Source organism: Marmota marmota, unplaced genomic scaffold (genome assembly GCF_001458135.2).
Source record: "Marmota marmota marmota unplaced genomic scaffold, marMar, whole genome shotgun sequence".
Taxonomy (NCBI): domain Eukaryota; kingdom Metazoa; phylum Chordata; class Mammalia; order Rodentia; family Sciuridae; genus Marmota; species Marmota marmota.
The window spans coordinates 7611803-7635433 of NW_025999977.1; the positions used below are offsets into that span (position 1 = coordinate 7611803).

Consider the following 23631-nt stretch of genomic DNA (forward strand, 5'->3'; position numbering starts at 1 on the left):
CCTTGGGAGGTAGGTCTAGGCTCCCCATTTTTTAAATGAGAAAACTGAGGCACAGAAAGGAGAACTTGGGTAATTTGCCCACCAGTGAGTGGCAGAATCAGAATTTGAACCGTAGTTCTTACTCTACCTGGAATACCATTTCCCCAGATTGTGTTCGATTAAAGTAAAAGAAGGAAATAGCAGCAAAGCATATTTTATAAAGATTTTATTTACTAGGGGATGGGGGTATAGCTCAGGGGTAAACTACTTATGTAGTGTGCGACAGACCCTAGGTTTGATCCCTAGCACAAAAAAAAAATTAATGAAATTTATTTATACCCAGAGTTTTTCCAGATTCAGTCTATGTGCATTAGCTAGCACAGCCCCTGTACCACTTGACCTACATCTGGGTATGTCTGGAGAAGTTGGAGGGGAGGGAAAGTTTGGAATCTTGCCACTGGGGCTGTGAAAGATACACCATAATGAAAGAAATATTGAGCTAACCTCACCATACCCAAAATGGCAAATAGGTTTCACCTCAAGTGTCAGTTTCGACTGGCTGTGGCTGCCTAGGGACAAGGGCTTTTAAGGCAAGTAGAGGAGGTCAGTGATTTCATCAATTAATAATAATGTCTGCCCAGTCGAGGAAGAGAAAAAGTGGTAGCCCCAACATTATGAATTTATATTTTCTGCTCCCCTAAGCAGACATTGGAATTGGTTTCAAAACTGGAAATAAAAATGAAAAGTATTTTTTTTGTGGCAAATCGGTGAGTCCTAAATTTATGAGAAAACTCAGCTTCCTCAGAGTATCCTTCTCCTGTGGTCATAGGAAGTAAGGTAGGAAGGATCTTTAAGATTATTGATACTTGTTCACTTCAGGATGATTTTCAAAAACAGGAATAGAAACAGAAAAAGGAATTTCTGGTGGCGAAGTCTAAAATTCACCAGAAAACTCAGTTCCTCAGAATATTCCATTCATGGACTCATAGAAACCCAAGGCTCAAAAGGACATTTAAGGTTATTTAGGCTGGTGGTTCTCGTGTTTGGCTTACACAGAATCATTTGGGGAACTTTTTGAAAAATTCCAATGTCTGGGTTCTGATTCAAGTGTTTTGGGGAGTGAGGACTTTTTTTTTTTTTAATTCCTCTATTAATTCTAATGCCTATCCAGCATGAGAACTACAGAGTTGGGTAAGAACCTCTTATTTTACAGACAAGGAAATGAAGACCGGGAGAAGACTGGAGGTTTTCCAGGGACACACAGTTCATCTGCAGCAGGGCAAATTCTGCCTCACATGTGTCATCTTTGGCCTACAATGGGGAAAACCCCTGGGTCCTTGAAGTTGCAGAGCTGGAGTCCTGGAGCCTCATCATTCCCATGGTCTGTGTCCCTCTGTCCCCTCAAATGAGCATGAACATCCTTCTCAAAATGACCATTTCATTGTTCCTCCACTTCCTGTTCCTAACATTTCCACAGAGAACTACCAACTCTTTTTTTTTTTTTTTTGGTACGAGGGATTGAACTCAGGGGCCCTTGACCACTGAGCCACATCCCCAGCCCTATTTGTATTGTATTTAGAGACAGGGTTCTCACTGAGTTGCTTTGCATCTCACTTTTGCTGAGGCTGGCTCTGAATTCACAATCCTCCTGCCTCAGCCTCCTGAACTGCTGGGATTACACACATGCGCCATCGCACCCAGCTCCAAACTCTGTGAGTCTCTTTTGCTTATCTGGATTTTTATGCCCCTTGCCATGATTCACTTGTCCTTGATGCCCCATCATAGCACTGGAAACAACAGTAAGAAGTCAACAAACCACTGTCCTTGAAAAGGTAGAGGAGAAGGAGAAGTGTGCTCGCAATTGTACAAGTCCAAGCACCTCACGGGTTGACTTAGCCACTCAGCGACATTGAAAGGATATATTATTGTCCCATTTTACAGATAAGGTCTTACAGCTAGGGAATGGGAGTCAGAAACACTTGAGCCAGGGCTGGGGATGTGGCTCAAGCAGTAGCGCACTCGCCTGGCATGTGTGTGGCCCGGGTTCGATCCTCAGCACCACATACAAACAAAGATGTTGTGTCCGCCAAAAACTAAAAAATAAATATAAAAAAACTCTCTCTCTCTTTAAAAAAAAAAAAGACACTTTATCTATTGGACAGGCTCTCTTCTTAATCAGCAATTGCTACTTTAAAAAAAAAAAAAAAAAAAAAGAAAGAAACACTTGAGCCATTTCTCATTGCTGACCCTGCAGCCTCCCTGACTCCTGCAGTGTCTCCAGTCCCTTAAAAGACAAGAGTACATGGCTCCACTGATGGATTATTAATTGCAAGGAGAAAATGGCAACTATGCAGTTGAGAAACCTGACCACACATGCCAGCTTCACTGATGTGGTCTTCTGGCAGGACCACTTCATTGGAAACCAGTCCTGAGGAAACATCAGGGAAACCCCAATAGAGGAACATTCCATGAAGTCATTATAAATGGCCTCTGTTTTTCAAATATTTCAATGTCATGAAAGACAAAGGGATTGGGATATGCCTTAGTGGTAGAGCACTTGCCTTTAGCATGCAAGGCCCTGGGTTCCATCCCCAGCATTATTAAATAAATAAATAAATAAGAGGGAGGGAAGGAGAGAGAGAGAGAGAGAGACAAACAGACAGACAGAAATTGAGGAACTGTTCCAGAATAAAGAAAACAAAATGGATATAACACTTAAATGTTGTCTGTGATGCTGAATTTGATTCTGCATTTGGTGGGGAGATGCTCTCAAGCCCTAATGGGGCAATTGATAAAACTGGAATATGGAATATGGACTAGGAAAAAAATTACTGTATCCATGTTAAATGTCCTGAATTTGATAATTGTACTTTATGTAAGAAAATGTCTTTCTTCTTAGGAAAATACATGCTGAGGCATTAAGAGGTAAAGAGGTATGATATTTCAAGCTACTCTCAAATGCATGGGAAAAAAAATAAATATTGCTTCAGTGTTCCTTACAACAGCCAGCGCTCGCTCAGCTCAGGTAATGAATTAAAAATATTTGATTACTTGATTAAACAATTCCACAGTCTCCTGACATTAAGGAAAATACTTTTCATAGTGGTTTTCTTGGCTTCTAACACTTCTGCTTTATTTCAGAGAAGGCACAAATAAAATTCTGATCCTTTACTGACTCCCTTCTCACTCTACTCCCAGCTGTTCTAAGGAAGGGGAAAACCCTCATGTGAATTTGTTTTACCTCAGTATTATTTATAAACCCCTTCACAGTTCCTGGAAATTTATTTGGGATTTTTATTAATCTTATTGTATTAATAGGGTCGGGGAAAAGACCGGCAGGATATGCTGAATGATTTCTCTGTCCTTTTCACCTTCTGCTCCTACGAAAATCTGAAGTCAAAATCTCATCCTACCAGATGGAGGGACTGAATGAGGCCTCTCTTGAAAAGGAATGTTGACTTTGATTTGATAAATATTGAATGCCTACTCCATGTGGTATAGACCTCTTATCCTAGATATGGTAGAGAAAAAACACACTCTATTACTGAACCAAATGTTTTGGAACTACCTCCCTATTCTTCATTGCTGAACACCGTTTCATTAAGACAGAATTACAGCCCAGTCATTTTTGGCAGGATATACCTATATTAGTCAGGGTCTAAGTTGCAAGCAACATAACCTGCCTTGGATGATTTAAACAGAAAATAAACTATTAAGGGATATTTGGGAGCTCACAGAATCTCCAGGAGGGCCACAGAGACTGGGTGGAGGCCATCCAGCTGGGAATAAGGCCCAACCACGCTGTGGGCCCTCAGAAGGGGCTCCTGCCACCTCCCTGCTGAACAGTCTCCACCACTCACACCTCTGATGCTATAAGAAGCACCCCTTGTGGCACCAGGCACCTTAGCTCAGTCCAAATGCCTGGCTAGGAAGCAATTCCTCTCAAGGGGCACTATTTGATGGGCAAATCCCAGCCACAAGAAAAGGCTAGGAGGATGAGTTACCAACTTCTTAGGAAGGCAGAATGTCACATAATGTAGAAAAGCCCCTAAATATAGGAAGAGAGTTAGTGAAGATGGTTAGTGGCCACAAGTCATGACCAATATCATGTGGGAACAGCCAGCCAAATGCAGGGAAAATTCCCAGTTTCTAAATTGTCTTGGTATTTATTAGTGAGCCGCTGCTTTTTTTTTTTTTTTTTGGTACTAGCGATTGAGCCCAGGGGTGTTTAACACTGAGCTACATCCCAGCTGTTTTTATTTTCATTTGTTTCTGGGTGTTTTTTTTTTTTTTTGGTTCCTTGGGATTGAACCCAGGAGTGCTTAATCACTAAGCCATGTCCCCAGCCCTTTTTCAGTTTTTATTTTGAAATAAGGTCTTGCTAAATGGCTGAGGCTGACCTCAAACTTGCAATCCTCCTGCCTCAGCCTTTACAGTCGTTGGGATTGTAGGCATATATATATATATATACCACCACGCCCTGCTAGTGAGGTCGTCTTCTCTCCTTTGTGGTTTGAGCATTCTAAAGCTTATTCTGAATATGAAGGAGGAAAAAAAAAAAAAAAAACAACCCTGAAAACTCTTGAATCTTGGTTCTAAAGTGAATCTCTGAAGAAGGGAGTGTGAGTGGTAATTATTCCAAGCACCTGGAAACATGTTGTTTACAGAGGAGGAAACAGGGCCTAGGAATGTGCGATGTGGCCCTGGCTACCCAGCTGGGCGGTTGCTGAGACCAGGATGTCCCAGAGTGTGCTTTGCATAGTAGTCCTAGGTGGTGGGCCCAGGAGGCAGGTGGGAGGGAGAAGGGAAATGAGGAAGAAGGAGGGAGGGAAGGAGATAAAGAGATCCCTTGTCCCAGATAAAGTCCAGTTTAGGGACATTTATGCTGCATTTCCCTAACTGTTTGGATCAGAGGGATGTGAGGCATCTTGCTCAGGAGCACTCTTGGGGAAATACAGTGCTGCCCTGTGCAGCCTCCTTAGAACCCTGCAGAACACTTCAGTTCTCTAAATTCCAACTCTGTGACTTTCATGCAAATACAGTGATTTTAAATGTCACTGGTTTCAGAGCAATTTTGCGGGCTACTTTCAAAAAGGAAGGAGTGAACAGCCCTCCAGCCCTTTTCAAGCTCTCTAATTTGAGAACAAAATGTCTTGGGCAGTTGCTTTGCCCATCACTAGTTGATTTAGAAGTGCAGCCTGAGATCATTTCAACAACAGACCCCTGAGTTGAACAGGCCAGCTTTGTGGTCCAATGACTATAACTAACACAGGGTAAAATAAGGTTATCTAGTGCAGGAATGAGGGTATTGGTTTCTTCTGAAGTCAATTTAACACATGTAAAATTTCAAATATATTTTGTACAAACTGAATACTAACATTGTCATTAGCTGGTTTCAGTTTTATTTTGTTGTTTTGTTCACCGCCAAGTTCAACTTGACAGATCAACTTCAAACTAACACATCTACACATACAAAACCTGCAAAAAAATTTGGCTCCCATGTGAGCTGGCCCCCAAGCCCCCTCAGCAGGACAGCTGCATAAACCATGGCATGCCATTTGCCTTAGTAATTCTTGGAGCACTTAATATTGAGATAATTTCACAGCCTGTTAAAATGCCCCCATCACTCCTGCTTTTAAAGGTGTTGTTTGGTTTCATCCAAATGGCCATTAAGATGTTGAAAAAGAAAACCATCTTTGAGGTGTGGCAAGCCCTGATGAATCTCATATTGTAAAAGCATTGAATTGTGAAGGTCACTATGCACCAACCAGTCCAGTTACTTTAAAAAAAAAATAGTGCCTCACTATTTTTTAAAACATTTTGTTTTAGTTGTAGATGGATACAATATCTTTTATTTATTTATTTTTTATGTGGTGCTGAGGAGAGAACCCAGTGCCTTATACATGCAAGGCAAGCGGTCTACCACTGAGCCACAACCCCAGCCCATGCCTCACTACTTTTTAAAATCACAATATTCACTTTTTTAAATAAAAGTATACTTTTAATAAAAGTAAATAGTTTACGTGATTTTATTTTCAATAAAATCACGTAAACTATTTAATCCCGACATGGAAAACTAAAGGCAGATTGGCAATGTGAATGGTCTTATGGTTAAACTTGCTTGACGTATTCTTGAACTATTTATATATAGGCTTTGATAGGACTAAATATTAAGAAACCTAAAAGGAATCTGTTTTCAGGGCCTTTCAAAAACCAAGCCAGTCATCCCACTCCTTTCTTGGTGTTCTCATTTCATGTGAAAACACATAATCCAGGTCCTAACCCTCAAATATCCCATGAGTCTGTGTGAATTACATTCTTGCACATCTGAAGTACTTTCTTGCGGCTTTTTTTGGGTTTTGCTTTGTTTTGTTTATCCTACACAACTTCCTTCCTTCCTTCCTACCCTTTCCTCCCCAGGGCTTTTAGAGATAGGATAACCAGTAATCATGTCCTCCTGTAGTAGTGATGGGAGACCTAGATCCCACTCCTCCCTCAGCTCCTGGCCAGAGGAGGATGTAAGTAATAATGGCCACCTTAAACAACACTGCTATTCAGAGCATGGAGATCTGGGAAACATCCTTGAATTCAGAGAGCGAAATTAGCTGCTTCTTAAGTAATGTGCAGCTGCTCTGCGTGGAAGCGGAGGTACTGTCTCCCAGAAGGCAACATCCCCTTGCATGTCTTAGCCCCTTGCAGGAGGCCTTCCAATAAGTTGTCCCCACTGACAAGAGCCTCCCCCCACCCCCAGAGTGCTCATGCACTTGCCACCCTCAGTGAATCCACAAACAGAGGGCAAGTTCTTAGGAAAGCCAGGCAATTCAAATGCTTCCTTCCCAAGTGTTCTTCTGAAGGGCCATTGGGATTCCAGGAGCCACTGTGAACCTTAATAGCTGACATTCTTTCCATTTCTTGCCTTCCTGTTGTGAGTGGAGAGTTTGAAAACGCCATTGACTCATTTGTCAAGTTCTGATTTAAATCCAGGGCCTTGGGCCAGAGCGAACACCTGCTATGCAAAAGCTAAGCCTACCAAGGCAAAAGCCCAAACTGGATCAATCTCCTAAGTGTGACAAGCTCCTTCGATCTAAATGCCAGTGGCCAACAGGCAGTGCACTTGTTCACTCCCAGGGCTTCCACTTAATTTTCTTCATGGGAATGATTTGCTGGAAACAGAAGAGCAACCTCTTGTGAGGCACTTCATATCAAAGCGCTTTTGAAACTGCACTTGGGACACCAACCACTCCAGGCTGGGGGCACTCGATTAACTCGGAGTTAAATTAAGGCACATAAAAGACAAGTGTTGTTCCTGAGGCCTCTTGAATGAGGGACAGGGTCAAGACAAGTCTCCCAAACTGATGGAGATGGACACAGAGACAGGAGAAAATGATCATGAGGTATGAGAAGCAAGAGATGCTTCAGGTCAGCTCTGGCTCTATGACCTCCAAGCTCTGAGTCATTGATCCTTTATTTTGGGAGGGAGGACAGTAATGGGGAATGAAGCCTTTACCACTGAGCTATATTTCCAGTCCATTTATTTATTTATTTAGACAGGGCCCTAAGTTGATGAGGCTGGCCTTGAACCTGTGATCCTTCTGCTTCAGCTTCTGGAGTAGCTGAAATTACAGGCTTGTGCCATTGCTTCCCAATGAGTCAATGTTCCTTACATCTCCATTTTCTCATTTTATAAAGTGAAGATGAGAAATTCGTACTTGCATTAAATGAGAATGCTGGTAAAGTACTTAAGGCACAGCACCTGGCACTTAGTGGGTACTCAATAAATAGCGATGGTTATAGCTTTCTGTTGTGTCCCCATTGTAGTTATTGATTCCTAGGGTTAATTTTAGGGCCTGATGACCTCTGTTGGCTCTGCCCACAAAAAGTCAAGGCGCTTTTAAAAGTTCAATAAACACTTGTTTAAGATGCATTCTTGTCTCCAAAAGACAGTAAAACAAGGCAGGAAAGTGCAGCTCCTCTCCCAAGAGGAATCAGAAACAAAGGCCCTTTGAAACAGATGAGACTGGTTGGACTTTCCTTTGTAAAATGAAGGCACAGGAGGAGCCCTGTACAGTAAACCCCAGGATTCCCAAGAGTCCTTGGTGACTATCTTTTAGACACTGAGTCTTTGCCTCATTCTCTTAGAATAACTCCCAATTAGTGAAACCTTTGGACAAACATACTGAGATTCTTATCAGTTTGTAGCTGACTCCCTACAAAAATGTCCTGGTTTCTGATTCATGTTTTTCCAAGTTCAAAGGACCCCTTCTAAGACTGTTGTCTCAATTTCTGGAGGTGAATTCAGGTATCTGTATTGTAATTAGCTTCCCAAGAGATTCTTATGTATACCCAAGATTGAGAAGCACTGACCTGAATGTTGTTAGAAACCCCAGGAGAGGAAGGGGTGTAGGCAGAGGGGGGGGCTAGTTGGGGTGGGGGGTTGGGAGGGGAGGCAGAACACCGTGGAGACTAGGAATTCTTTAGTCTAAGTGGAAATCATTTACGCCAATATTGTCACAAATCCAAGATATCTGGGGTAAATGGTTTCCTCATTTCTCCTTCATAAATCAGCGTGGATATTCTTGGCAGGCTTTGCTCCTCTGCAGGGTGGGCAGCTGTGAGTCAAGCAAAGGGTTTATCTCCTCCTCTTCTCCTGACCTTGTCTTCCTGCCTTTTGCAGATGCAATTCTTTCCCGGGCTGCCTTGCAGATAATTATTTTAGCAGACAAGCTCAGGGCCTGAAGGATACAGGGTATATTCTTGAAAGTAATAACTCCAATGAAAGGTCTCAGCTTCTGAATAAAACCAGTGAATGGGAGTGAGCTGCCATTTGGTTTAAGTTACCATTTAGCAAATGGAGGCCTCTAAGAATTTAAGGTGCTCTCTAGTATTTCATTTTATTTTAAAAAGTGAGGGGATCTAGGGAGCTGCAAACATTTTTGTGATCTGGGCCATACACAAAAGTTTTCCAGTGTCACTGATTTGATGGTGGGGATGAGGGTGAAGGCACCATAAATCCAGACCTCTTTAGACTCTTAAAACATGGGGATTTCAGTACATTAATCTCCCCTCTCACGTATTTATTCAACAAATCCACAAATGCAACAAAACAAAGAAAACTTTCATTTAGAATGTTCAAGGAAGCCTTTCTTATTCTTTCTAAAGAAACTGAAGGAACTTTTGTTGGCGCACATCACAAATCTTACCTTCTTTTGAATGGTATGAACAGATAAAAATGTTTAAGCTTAAAAGAGTGTTATGTGTAAGAAATGCAAAGTATCATTATTTATCCAACTCTTTTCTGAGACAAGAGAATTAACCAAAACTAAAGAAATGAACATGAAATTGTTACACCACTTTTTAAAAAATTAGCTGAAATCAGAAGACAGTTTCCTAGTACCACCTATATCTTCTGTATTTGACAAAAGTAAATAATACTAGTACACAAATATCACCAAATGCACATTACAAACTGCATTCTACTTTACTTGATCTTCTCAGTTTTGATGTTGTAAGAAATGTATTTATAGGGCTGGGGTTGTGGCTCAGTGTAGAGCTTGCCTAGCATGTGTGAGGCACTGGGTTCGACTCTCAGCACTGCATATAAATAAATAAATAGATAGATAGATAGATAGATAAAATAAAGATCTGTCAACAACTAAAAATATATTTAAAAAAGAAATGTACTTATAGCAGTTATTAAAATTAAAGTGTAGCCCAGCATATGTAAGATCATGGGTTCTATCCCCAGCACTGAAAAAAATAGGGGACTATTGGTAATTATGAACAATTGAACACTTCCACAAATTTCAGCAAGGTTTCTTTTTTTCTTCTTCCCTTTTTTTTTTTTTTTTAAGTGCTGGGGATTTAACCCAGAGGTGCTTTACCAGTGCTACATCCCCAGCCCCTTTTAAAATTTTGAAACAGGATCTCACTAAAATGCCAAGGCTGGCCTCAAACTTGCAATCTTCCTGTCATAGCTCCCAGTAGCTGTGATTACAGGCATGTACCATCATGTCCAAGAGGACTAACAAGGTTTCTATTATCTGATCTGCATGTGTAATGAATTATACTATCAGATAGTGCTTAAAAGGCTGGAAGACATTTGTTGTGTGTTTTAGAATAAAATAGTAAATTTAAGGGAAGCTTTCATGGTTCAAACTGTAAGAATGGAATATGCAGGCAAACAAATAGTAAGAAAATATACCTATCATCAACTGTATACTGCCTAGATAAAACTCTTAAGTTCACTGGTATGGGCTATATAATTAGGTTGACAAAATAAAAGTTATTTTTTGCTAACTTTATTTAAAGGATCCTTAAAATGCTCCATAGGGTTCCTGCCCTGAACATTAGTTATCTGTTTATGCACTTATCTGCAGCTAGTACTTAATTTTTGTATATAACATATTTAATTTATAACATATATAAAAATATATTTACCATATATGGTCATTTTATACTTACTATAAAGTTTGCCCTCCCTATCTCTGGGTTCTATATCTGGGGATTAAATCCAACACAGATTGACACTGCATATAGGTATTGTAAGTCATTTGAGAATGAGCAAGTACTATGTCATGTCATATGACATTTGAGCATCCTCAGATATGGGTATCTGTTGGCAGGGTGTGGGGCTCCTAAAACCAACCAACCCCTGCAGGTACCAAGGGAGACTGTATATTTAAATATACGGTTGGGCTGGGGCTGGGGCTAGGGCTGGGGCTCAGTGGTAGCGTGCTTGCCTAACATGCACCACATACAAATAAATAAAATAAAGGTCCATCAACAACTATAAAATATTTTTTTAAAAATAAATATATGGAATATAACTTAATATATAGTTGAACACTCAGCACACACCCTTTTTCAAATCTCTGGCTGAAATTATCCCTGCTCAAGAAAGCAAATGCAGGGAGGGCTAAACTTCTTTCTCTTGCACTAATTTCAACTAAAATAATTCCACAAACTTCCAACTTTTGGAATCGAATTGGGTTAATATTCTAAAAATCCAGTCAAAAGATGAAGGAATTATGTAGAGGTGTATCCAAAAATTTGCTCATTAGTTGCATGCACCTTGAAATACATCCTCCCCAGAAGTAGAGCTGTCGGGCAGGTGGCTTTCTTGGCCAGACTTCAAATCACTTCCATTCATGAAGGAGCTGACTTGCAGCACTAGCTGTGCTCCCTTGAGTTTAGGGAGCTAGAAACCTTGCAAGGAATAAGTGAGGAGAAAGCAACTCTGCTATGTCACCACTTGTACCACTCAATTCCCATCTGCCCAGTATTCAAGTCTTATTCTAAAAACTCAATATTGGGGCTGGGATTGTGGCTCAGTGGTAGAGCACTCGCCTAGCATGGGCAGGACCCGAGGTTCAATCCTCAGCACCACATAAAAATAAAGGCATTGTGTTGTGTCCATCTACACTTAAAAAATAATAAAATAAAATAAAAACTCAATATTGACTCAGAAGCCCTTAGGACAGTTACAGACCTTCCCTTCACTTAAATCACAAAGAGCTGCTAATCTTCCTTGGACTTCCTTTCAATCCACACAAATGAATGACAGAGGATGCTTTAACCTTCCCATAATTTGCATTTGTGTTTTGAGTGAAGGATGTTTTTTTTTTTAAAAAATATTTATTTATTTTTTTAGTTCTTGGCGGACACAACATCTTTGTATGTGGTGCTGAGGATCGAACCTGGGCCGCACCATGCCAGGCGAGCGCGCTACCGATTGAGCCACATCTCCAGCCCCAGAGTGAAGGATGTTTATCACCTACTTGAGCATTCATTTGTGAGAGGTGGGGGTGGAGGTCAGCATACTGGAGACCAGCTCTGGGAGTTAGTCTCTAAGTGGTTCCAGCTTTCCAAAGCTTCTTTCCTTTTTTGAGTTTTTTACAACAAAGAGTAAGCAAGAAGGGTCTGCAGGAGTGGGTGGGTGGTTCATTTTTTGGAGTCTGATTATCATCTTAGCACCCTACAGCAGGGGCATGGAAGTGGAAAAGAAGCAAACCATCTGGCCCCAGATTCTGTAGGTCCAGAGTGGGCTTCAGAAACTATATTTTATATTTTTGCAATGCTGGGGCTCAACTCCAGGGCCTTGTACATGCAAGGCAGGCACCAAGCTACACCCCCAGTCCTTACTTTTAAAGTTTAGATAATTATACTTCAGCTATATCATTTCCTATAGGATAGTTAACGTATTAAAGAGGAAAAGGTGATATGACTGCATTTTATTTTAGGTGCTGGGAATAAATTCAGGGCCTTGGACATGCAAAGCACCTGCTCTACCACTGAGATATCACTGCCCCCCAGCCTAATTTCATTTTCATTATACAGTCTTTTCCAGTCTTTCCTTGGTGGGTGGGAGTTGAAGGGGTAGATATGAATAATGTAGAAAGTCCCTTCTGCCAAGAGAGAGAAATCATTTGGATTTCCCCTTACCCAGTCAGATACTTTACATCTGCAGATAATGAAAATTGAGATAGTAAGTACAGACTTTTTGTCACTAGCATAGCATAGAGGATTTAAACAAAAGTAAATATGGGAGGCTGGGGTTGTAGCTTAGTGGTTGAGCACTTGCCTGGCATACATGAGGCACTGGGTTTGATCCTCGGCACCACATAAAATAAATAAATAAAACAAAGATATTGTGTCCACCTACAACAACAACAAAAACAGATTAAAAAAAAAAAAAGTAAATATGGACCGGCAGGATGGCACACACCTGTAATCCCAGCAGCTTGGGAGGCTGAGGCAGGAGGATCCATAGTTCAAAGCCAGCCTCAGCAACAGCAAGGCGCTAAGCAACTCAGTGAGACCCTGTCTCTAAATACAATATAAAATAGGGCTGAGGATGTAGCTCAGTGGTTGAGTGCCCCTGAATTCAATCCCCCAGCACCAAAAAAAAAAAAAAAGGGAAACATGGTTCAATAGTTTTCTTTTTCCTAATTTCAGTTATAAAACAATGGAAACAAAGATGTTTTAAAAAACATTAAATTTGGCCAGGTGCAGTGGCACACACCTGTAATCCCAGGTACTTGGGAGGCTAAAGCAGGAGGATCACAAGTTTGAGGCCAGCCTCAGCAATTTAGCAGGACCCTTAGCATTGTAGCAAGACCTGTTTCAAAATAAAAAAATAAAAAGGACTTGGGATGTAGCTCAATGGTAAAGTGCCCCTGGGTTCAATCCCCTGTTCTACCAAAAAAAGTTGGGGGGTGTGGTGTTAAGTTTAATGTCCAATTCACTGAAATTTATATAATAGCTGCCTTGTTTGTGTCTTCCCTAATTCATTTACTTCTATTCTGACTCAGGTTCCTTATAATGCAGTGGTTAGGCACTAATTTTGCCCTTATAGGTGGGTATTCCCACATGCAAATGTGTTTTCCTAAGTCCATTTCCTTAGCAAATCCACTTACCTCAGATGTAGCATTTTCCATCTTTGAATAGGCCAAGGAACTTGAGCCAGAGGGGAAAAGTGACCTTAAAATATGCCAGAACTAGCTGGGCACAGTGGCACATGCTTGTAACACCAGTGACTCAGAAGGCTGAGGCAGAACGATCACAACAAGTTCAAAGCCAGCCTCAACAACAACTTAGTGAAGCCCTAAGCAACTTAGCAAGAAGTATCAAAAAAAAAAAAAAAAAAAAAAAAAAAGGACTAGGGTTGTGGCTCAGTGGTTAAGTGCCTCTGGGTTCAATCCCTGGTACCAAGTCCTCTTCCCCACCCCCCCCAAAATAACAAGCCCCCAAATGGTAATACTGAACTAATGTCAATGCTGGTTTCTGGTTCACTTCAGCTAGATACCCTCTTTGAGGGTTCTAAAATCAGCAGGAGTTAATAAATTCACAGTAGTCAAAGTTTGTGGTGAAGGAAAAAAAAAAAAAAGAAGAGCATTGAGATCATATCCCTTCTCTCTATCAATATAGAGATCCTGCCACTACATGATTCTTCTGGCAACTCAGAAAAGACAGCAGAGGTAACCCTCAGGATGTTCTGAGGGACTCAGGCTGTGAAAGAATAACAAGGTTCAAGTATAAAAGTTCATGAAGGTCTGGGGATGTGGCTCAAGCGGTGGCACGCTCGCATGGCATGTGTGCGGCCCGGGTTCGATCCTCAGCACCACATACAAACAAAGATGTTGTGCCCGCCGAGAACTAAAAAATAAATATTTAAAAAATTCTCTCTCTCTCGCTCTCTACCTCTCTCACTCTCTCTTTAAAAAAAAAATAAAAAAATAAAAAAATAAAAAGTTCATTAAGGAAAAACAAAAATACTTCATGCCTGCTTCCCAGCTCTCATCGCCCCACCCAAGGCTAGTATAAAAAAAAGGGTCCAGGTCAGTCAGACATTTTCATTCTGCTTTAGTTATTTTGTTAGAAGTATGCCTAAAAGTCTGCAGATGAGCTGAAAATGTCCTTAAGAAGCATGTTACATACAGGTCTATCTAGCATTGATAATACTGTGAAAGCCACCTTGGGAAAGAAAACACTGTGTCGAAGAAAAAAAATCTCTGGTATAAATGTAATTTGCCGTCATTTCTAATTTTTTAAAAATATTTATCTAAAAATCATACTAGAAGTGAGTTTTGTCAATAATAGCATACCATGGTGAACTGAACTTGGCCTAACAACCAGCATAAAATTTTCAACCCATCTTGGATTAGCAAAAATTAAAAGTATAAATAAAAACAAAATAAAAGAAACACTATAAAAGGAAAAACAAAGACAAAAGTTGAATTTACTGTGAAAAATCTGATTTTATTTTCTGAATCAAAAAGAAGTGTATTTGTGTTAAATTTAGAATGTTTAGTTTTTCCATTCATTTTTCAAAATACTTCCCAGACAGTGCTCAGAACTGTGTAAAAGTTACCATCCAATACCATGTTTTCTAAGAAACCTTTTCTTCAAGGCATTGGCAATTCTAATTTTAAAGTAAAAGAATTTAACTACTATTAGAAATCTCAGTGACAATGAGTTTCAAGAGCTAAATCAGATTTCTTTTAAAACAGAATTAAAAAAAAAAAAATTCTGAGGGACTCACACCTGACAACTCCAATGAAACATAATACCTCCCAACGTCCAAACTATTAAATGCATCACTTCAATAAGATAGGAAAATTATAAAATGGAATTTTATTGTGTGTGTGTGTATATGTACACACACACGTATATATAAATACACCATTTTAACTGTCATGTTTGGTAGCAGAATCATGAAATAAAAACAAAATCTACATTCAAGGGACAATTTCGTAAATACTCTTTTTGTTACTTAAGAGTCCATCCTATTCTTTGTTGTTTTCTATTCCTGTATTTTCAAATCATGACCAAAGGCCAAGAGTCGATCTGAACTGAACAGTCAGTAGGTTCTACTATTCCTACATACAGTACGTGTGTCCTTTAAGAAGCCCAGGACTCAAAATGTTGGAGCATTTCTAAAAAAAAAAAAAAAACATATTTACGAATACTTGAGAATTCAAATCCACTCTGAAAGCCACATCCCAAAATCTAGTAGACATTCTTCAAGGGCTGTTCATAGGTACTAAAGCATGTCCAGCATGCACACAAACTTACTTGTTCAAACTGAAGTAAATCAGTGAACAATACAACAGAAGTTGCATAATTAAGACTAACCTCCTTTTGTTGCTTTTTCCACAAACTTTTAAATTTTCTCATAAAAAAAGAGAGCCAATTTTTCTGATTTCAGCCACCAAAAAATTAAGCCATTTCTTGGGGCTGGGGATATAGCTCGCCAGTTGAGTGCTTGCCTTGCATGCACAAGGTCCTTGGTTCAATCCCCAGCACAGAAAAGAAAAGAAAAAAAAGAAAAGAAGAGAAAAAGCCATTTCTTTCAAATTTCAAATCCATTATTAGTGAAGAATGTTTTAAAGGAAAACATTTCCTCACAGAACCTAATACAATTTCTTATTATTTTTCAAATTTAGAAAGAACTCACGCCTGGATTTGATATTTTTTCAGACAGCAAGCAATACTGACAGGATTCATAAATAGGATTTTCTGACACATGCAGGAAAGTCTGCTAACATTCACAACATTCCAACCACTCTTCTTTCAAGCATAAAAGATGGCTGAGAATTGGCAGTTATTAGTTTTCAGTACAAATACACATTTAAACCTTAATTTTTTTTTTTTTGCCAACATTTTAAATAGTCAAATTTTATTCCACTTCCAGGGTTCAAATCAAACAAAAAACAAATGAAAATTACAACTGGCAACAAGTCCCATATGCCAATGTTATTTTTAACCAGTAATTGTAACCTACTGCCAGTAATTATTTACATGTATCTGCTTGTTTTATTAAATAAGCACTGGTCAGTTATATAAGAGAAAATTTGCAAGAATGGTACTTGGCAATGGGTTATCTTAAAGCTTCTGGAATAAATAAGCATTTAGAAAACACCAGCTCTTAAGCATTTTTTTTTTTATCTGTAATTTGAGTTAACAAATGCATTTTTAAATGTTACTTTTCCACTGATAGATTCTGGGAGTTTAGTCCCAGGTAACATGGGTGATTTGAAATAAACAAAATAAACAAATCCCTAAGCCACATGGTAATGGAATACTATACTTGCTTTTAATATGATATGGAAACAGTTCCAGGAAGACAAAAAGAAGAAAATCTGTCAAATCAAAGTACTGTAAATAAGGTTCATTTTATATACCCCCAGCAGAAAACCTCAAAAAAATCACAATCAAAAGATTACCCACTCCCCCCACTAGGCAAAAAAATCATTTTAGTTCTGAGCTTAACATTTCCCTAGGATGTTAATAGGAGAAGATTTAAAGCACTTAAAGCTGCAGCAGTAACTGTAGAACACGCCACACTACAGAGAAAAGCCCTAAAGGGTTCAGGGCTGCCCACCCATCCCCCACCCCCCCCACCCCAGTAATATGTAAGTTTTTCTTATGCTAATAAAGGCATACCACCTACTGTGCTAAAGACTAAAACTAGCAACATTAGAGCAGTAAAGTGAAAATAGGAAGCCTATAGGATTTATCTAAATGCCTACTTAGAAGAAACAAAGCAGCAGACAGGACCCTTTGCCCCCTGGTTGTGTTTGCAGGGAAGTGGTTATATTAAACAGCCAGATTAACTCATTAAAAAAAAAAAAACAACAACAAACCTTCCCCAAGGTACCAGAATAAAACTTGACCTTTTCAGTCAAAGGGCACAGAGAGGCCTCTTCATGTCCTGGAGTTGAATGAGTTCAAAGATTGGCAATAAAGGAAGAAAGAAAGCATTAGGGGTGTGATTGGAACAAGCCTTGCAGTTTATCGAACAGTCACACCAAGTTTTTCCAGGACGCGGACACCCTTTTCTTGGTACTCCTGTCGGGTCATCCAAAAGTTGTCTTTGTCTTTCATGATATCTGCTAGAACTGCACCACCCAGGAAGACCATGTGCTTTCTGCGAGGTGGGTCTTCAATTCGAATCTTAAATTTCTGAAGAAGGGATAATAAAATGTCACGTAAGTATAGGGCTTTCTATTTCATGAAAATGACTTTTTTCACATATTCACTTGCTGAATCTAACGCAGGATTTGGAATCCGAGGCACAGAAACATTTAGCAATTTCTCCCGTGCTCCACTCTAATGTACTTGGAACAGTTCAATTCACTCCTGTTGTCTCATTTTTAATAGCACCCCCTTTCATTCTCCAAAGCATGCTGATTTGAGCAGGGCAAGGTGGTGCATGCCTGTAATCCCAGCAGCTCGGGAGGCTGAGGCAAGCAACTCAGTGAAACTCTGTCTCTAAATGAAAGACAAAATAGGGCTGGGGATGTGGCTCAGTGGCCAAGTGCCCCTAAATTCAATCCCTGGTACCAAAAAAAAAAAGTACACTGACTTGACAGATAAGTTACACAACCAATCACCTTACCAAGAGTCAAAATACCAGATGATGGACAATGATGGAGTCTAGTTGAGGACACCAGAGTAACACTGAACCAGCCTTCCTTTCTTCTTATTTTTTTCCACTGCTAGGGACTGAACCCAAGGTCTTGTGCACCCTACACAAGGGTTCTACCACTTAGCCACACCCACAGTCCTGAAGTTCTTTTCTTGTAAGGAAAGCTCACTTTCTAAGGTCTCAAACTCAAATGAAATGTTCTTCAAATAAACAAGGCCAAATATGGTCAAAACAAATCATGGGGATGTTGGAGAAAATGAACACAGTAACTAAGACAATTGAGAAAAGTTTTATACTCTGTAGCTACTATAATTGTCTAAAAAGGATAAATCCTAATCTGTATAGTCAACATCTGAAAGAGAAACTTTCAAATGACATAGTTATTTTATGTCACAAATTCTGCAAAAAAGACTTAAAAGTAACTATGGCATCCTGCATTATGGCTTTATGTCAATAAATAGAATGTAGGAATCTGATATTCTATGAAACAATTTATTCATTAGTCAATTCTGAGACCAACCTACTGTTCTAATTCTTCAGTTACTTTTTTGCTATTATATCAATGTTCTTTGTAAAGGGCTAAGACAGTAAATACTTGGGGATTTTCAGGTTTATGGCAGCTACACCCGTATGTAGCCAGAAGACAGCCATACACAGTATATAACAATAGCTAACACTACTGTAAACAAATGGGCCTAGCTATGTTCCAATAAAATTAACAAGGGCTGTAATGTACCCACTTCTGCTCCAAGGGAAACTAAATAGCCCCTGAAGACACACTGCTTCACCTGCAGCTTTCCCAACTAGCTGCTATTCTCCTGCTCATACTACCTTCCTAACCCTAGTTTGGTAACAGGAGTTCTTGTTCTTCATTGCTTCTTTTATGTCCCTCCTCCCTGAACTCCACAGCTGCTCTGAAACTCATTCTATCCAACTACTCCATCCATCAATTCTCTTTGTCAAAGTCCTGTTATCTATAGATTCTTGCATTCCCCCTACACATCTCCAGGTTATTTCCTCTCATACCTATTCTTGGTTCATGAATGCACATATTCTCTCCATTTCCTGAGATTCTTGGTAACTTTCTTCTTTTCTTCCTCTTATACTCACTTAGCAAATACCAACTTGGGTTATCATCTTTCAACTTTGCACCTACCCTCAAGCAGCTGAGTTGGATAGGAAAGAAAACCAACAACTTGCTTTAAATGTAAACGCATCACTAACCTAAAAAAGGGCCTGAGTGCTAAATGGCAATCCTATTGCATTTCTCCACTCTCTGTTCCATTCTTCAAGAAATCACTTCAACCTCCTCCATTTTAAACCTCTAATATTTCCATCCCACTTCTCCAAACTATGCTTCTCCTCTACCTTTGTTCCCTTCCCCTCTGTGAGTCTATTTACTATAGCCAACTTATCCTTTTAGTACATAAATCAGATCTTATCATTTCTCTACTCAAACCCTCCCAAGACATTTTTTTTTAAAAAAAGTTCCTCCCTGGATGACTTTTCCCTCGATCGATACAGGTCTCTCATTAAAAGTGAGAGACCTTATCAGAGAGGTCTTTCCTGATCACACTTATGAAGAAACATACCACCTCTCCAATCACTATCATTTTTTTGCTTTTAACCTTTTTTTTTCATTATAACACTGACATATTACTTAAACTAAAAGCAGGGACTTTATTTTGTTTACCACTATTTTGTTTGTACCAGCACCTAGAACAGTGTTTGGCACCTAGATGGAGTCCAAGAAATGTTTGCTGAATAAACAAATGATCCTATGTGATGGATTTTAAATTATATGTATAATTCAATAAAATCAGAAAAATGAGCAAAGTACTTAGACAACATGGCTCCTTTACAGTCTTAATTTGTTTAACATATGTAAGTCCATACTCAACTTAATTTCATTTTGAGTCATCTGTGAAAGATGTAACATTAGTGTTTCCAAAACATACAGTACTCCATAATATATAATCTCATTATCTAAAAAAGCTGACCAAAGACAGTGAAACAAAGCTTAGAGATTAACCCAAGATTAAATGACTCTTAGTTGAGTACATAAAATATATAGCATACTTCATATAGTCCACAGCATTTTGGTTTGTTTTTCTTTTTGTTTTTGGATACAGGGGAGGGCATATGCCAAAGAAGCATCAATTATCCCTAGTGTAAAAGTTTCTAATGTACACATCAACAATGACCAGTTAAAGTCTGTTCTAAGAGCTAATGATAGTTACAAGGATGCACAAGAACTGAACATATGATAGGAGAGATAAAACATGTAACAAATAGCCAGAAAATAACCTAAAGTCAGAATTATGATAGGCTAAGAGTAGTGTTGAAGGCCAACTACATATTCAAAAAGTTAAAAACAGAACAAAACAATACCCCAAATGGGACATTTATGGTTTCATAGTATATCAGATTCCCCTTCTGCACTTAGTGGCATGCTGGAGTCCAGGATGTGTGTTGTTGAACTAGGACATTTGGCCTGGACCTGGTCACCTCAATGCACTAAATAAGCGGTGACCTGGAGCAACACCATTCTTGGATAGAATTTACCTTGAACCGTTTACTTCCAGGCTACACTTCATTGCAGTAGGAATTTGTTTAGGAAGACTTCTTGCTCCCTCTGGTGGTTGTAAAGATCCACAAGGTTCTTTACATGGTTTTAAAATATCATTAACTGTTGTATTGTTAATACTTACAGAAAGTTTTTCCACATCTCCTTTTAAAACTCGTTCTAAGTAAAGCTGTTTAAGTTCTCGTTCCAACCTTGATGGCAGGCCAGGATACATAGTAGATCCTCCAGAAAGCACAATGTGCTTGTAGAACTCAGATCTAGGAAGAGATAGTAGGTATTCATTTGGAGGTTTCAGACTAGGAAAACAGTAAGTCAGGGTTACTGCTATTTATTTTCTTTAATTTTTTTTTTTAAAGGACAAAATCTTGCTATGTTGTCCAAGTTGGCCTGGAACTTCTGGGCTCAAGTGATCCTTTGGGGGGCCTCAGCCTTACTACTATACCTGGTACTAGGGTTACTGTTAATTTATGTCAGCCTCAGGGGACTGCTGGGAGGATTAAATAAAATATCACACATAAACCACAGGGCTAAATGTTTGCTATTGCAACTGCTATTGGAGAACAAGCCCTCTTCACATATAAAGTATTAAAATTTGATGAAAATACTTCTAAAAGCACATGATACACTTATTACATATGTAATAAATGACTACGGTTTACATTGAGAACTTCCAGTATTTAGACTGTTATCACAGTGTTTCCCTGAAGCCATGGGGATGTGTGTGTTTACTATGAATAGCTATACTGTACTCTCATTGAATTCCCACTTTTCAATTTTTCCATTTGCCTTTTTAGTTTTCCCTTTTGTTCCTGTGCCTTAAGGCTGTCTTTCATTATTTGGCTAGAAAGATAGTTGTGTCTGCTTCTCCTAGCAGTCAGTCCCTTTTTTCTTTTTTAAATATGCTGCTGTTGGCTATGATTTCCGAAAATCAAATCTAAAATATCTTCATCTAGTAAAAGAAACAGAATCTTGATGAGAGTCTAAGAGACTTTTCTCACAATAAAGTTTGGAAGCTGGGGCATTTCCATTTTAGCCAATTCCAACTGGCTTCTCAGTTTTTACCTGCCTCCAATGGCTAAGGCTGCTGCAACTCTAGCTTTTAGAAAACCTTTGTTTCCTATTTAATTGTGGAAATAGGAATTATGAAGTTAGCATAAGCCACACAGGTGAAATGTGGTTTCATGTGATATGTACATATATGTCAGCATCCAGAATACACAAAACAAAATCAGTCGTGCCACTTTTCCTATGCAAGCTCTGTGGAAAGGGTTCTAAATTTGATGTGCTTTAGGAATGCCAGAACTTTAATCACCACCAACGGGCATGCACTCTTAAATGTAACTCTTTTTTTTTTTTTTTTTGGTAATAATTATTATTTTTTTTTATTGGTTGTTCAAAACATTACAAAGCTCATGACATATCATCTTTCATACATTTGATTCAAATGAGTTATGAACTCCCATTTTTACCCCAAATACAAATTGCAGAATCACATCAGTTACACATTCACAATTTTTACATAATGCCATATTAGTGACTGTTGTATTCTGCTGCCTTTCCTATCCCCTACTATCCCCCCTCCCCTCCCCTCTCTACCTCATCTGTTGTTAATGTCATTAAATCAAAGGACAAAAAGATCTGCCTAAATAATTACCATGAGAATTTACCACAATTATGAAGGCCAGATTAGATTTTTTTATCATCTTCTATTAGGCTTATAGTTTGTTGTAAGCCAACTACTATTTTTTTTTTTTTTTAAGAGAGAGAGAGAGATTGATTTTAATATTTATTTTTTAGTTTTCGGTGGACACAACATCTTTATTTTATTTTTATGTGGTGCTGAGGATCGAACCCAGCGCCCCGCACATGCCAGGCGAGCGCACTACCACTTGAGCCACATCCCCAGCTCCCAACTGCTATTTTTATTCATTTCTATTATTATCTCTCCCCAGCCATCATAAGAAAATTAATTTGGTGGTTTTTTAACTCAATAATAAAAAATAAATAAATGAATAAACACATACTTGCTTTACAAAATACCTGGGTCAATTTCTTTATAATTCGGATATAGAGGACAGCTTTCTATGACTCAAGCTCTGGGTGCAACAAAAGATAAGATTTAAAATCTTTTGATATAATTAAATAAAAACAAATTTTTGCATGGCCAAAAACACCATGTGCAAAAACCAAATAGCAAATAATGAGAAAAATACCTACAACTGTTATCACAGAGCTAAATGAATTTTTAAACACGGAGGAAAGGACTGGGGATGTAGTTCAGTGGTAGAGCATGTACTTAGAAATGTGCAAGGCCCTGGGTTCAACACCTAGCACCACAAAAACAAAACAAATGAACAATAACATAGAGAGAAAAAAAAAACACACACACACACAAATTCTACAGAACAGTCAAAAGCCACGGAACAGACAATTCACACACATACGCAAAATACAAAAAGTGGCCCCTTCCCCAGCACCACTGTAGAGGTATATGGCAAAAAAGTGGCCCTTAAGCACATAAAAATAAGGTCAGCTTTACTCTGTTTTGGGCGGGGTGAGGCAGTAGTGGGACTTGAACCCAGGCCCTTGCATATGCTAGGCAGGACTCTTACCATTGAGCTACATCCTCAGCCCTTTAAAAATTTTTATTTTGAAACAGGATTTTTCTAAGTTGTCCAGACAAGCTTTGAACTTGTGATCCCCCTGCCTTGGCCTCCCAAGTATTCAAGTGGTTAGGGTACAGTGTACCCAGTTGTAACTTCACATTTATTCATTTGNTGTAACTTCACTCTTAATAATAATAAAAAAAATATATATAGAACAGGACATGGTGGCAAACACTTGAAATTCTTGTGACTGGAGATTGAGGCAGGAGGACCTCAAGTTCAAGGCCAGCCTCCACAACTTAGTGAAATCCTGTCTCAAAAATAAAAATTAAAAATAAAACAAGTTGGGGGCTGGGGCTGTAGCTCAGCAGTAGAGTGCTTGCCTCGAACATGTGAGGCACTGGGTTCGATCCTCAGCACCACAAAAAAATAAACAAAAAAAATAAAGATATAAAAATAAAATTTAAAGGGCTGGGGATGTGGCTCAAGCGGTAGCGTGCTCACCTGGCATGCGTGCAGCCTGGGTTCAA

At 39.1% G+C, this 23631-nt stretch overlaps 1 protein-coding gene across 2 annotated transcripts in view; it reads right to left on the reverse strand.

Annotated features, from left to right (window-relative positions):
* Positions 1-14715: 14715 nt before the first annotated feature.
* Positions 14716-23631, reverse strand: part of Actr2 (actin related protein 2) — a 42455-nt gene continuing 33539 nt past the window's right edge. For both annotated transcript variants that reach the window (XM_048804212.1, XM_015479598.2), the window contains 2 exons: positions 20620-20752; positions 14716-17442 (listed from right to left, as the gene is read on the reverse strand). In XM_048804212.1, the coding sequence (XP_048660169.1) occupies positions 17272-17442; positions 20620-20752 (304 nt within the window). In that variant the 3' untranslated portion in view covers positions 14716-17271. The remainder of the gene's footprint in view (positions 17443-20619; positions 20753-23631) is intronic.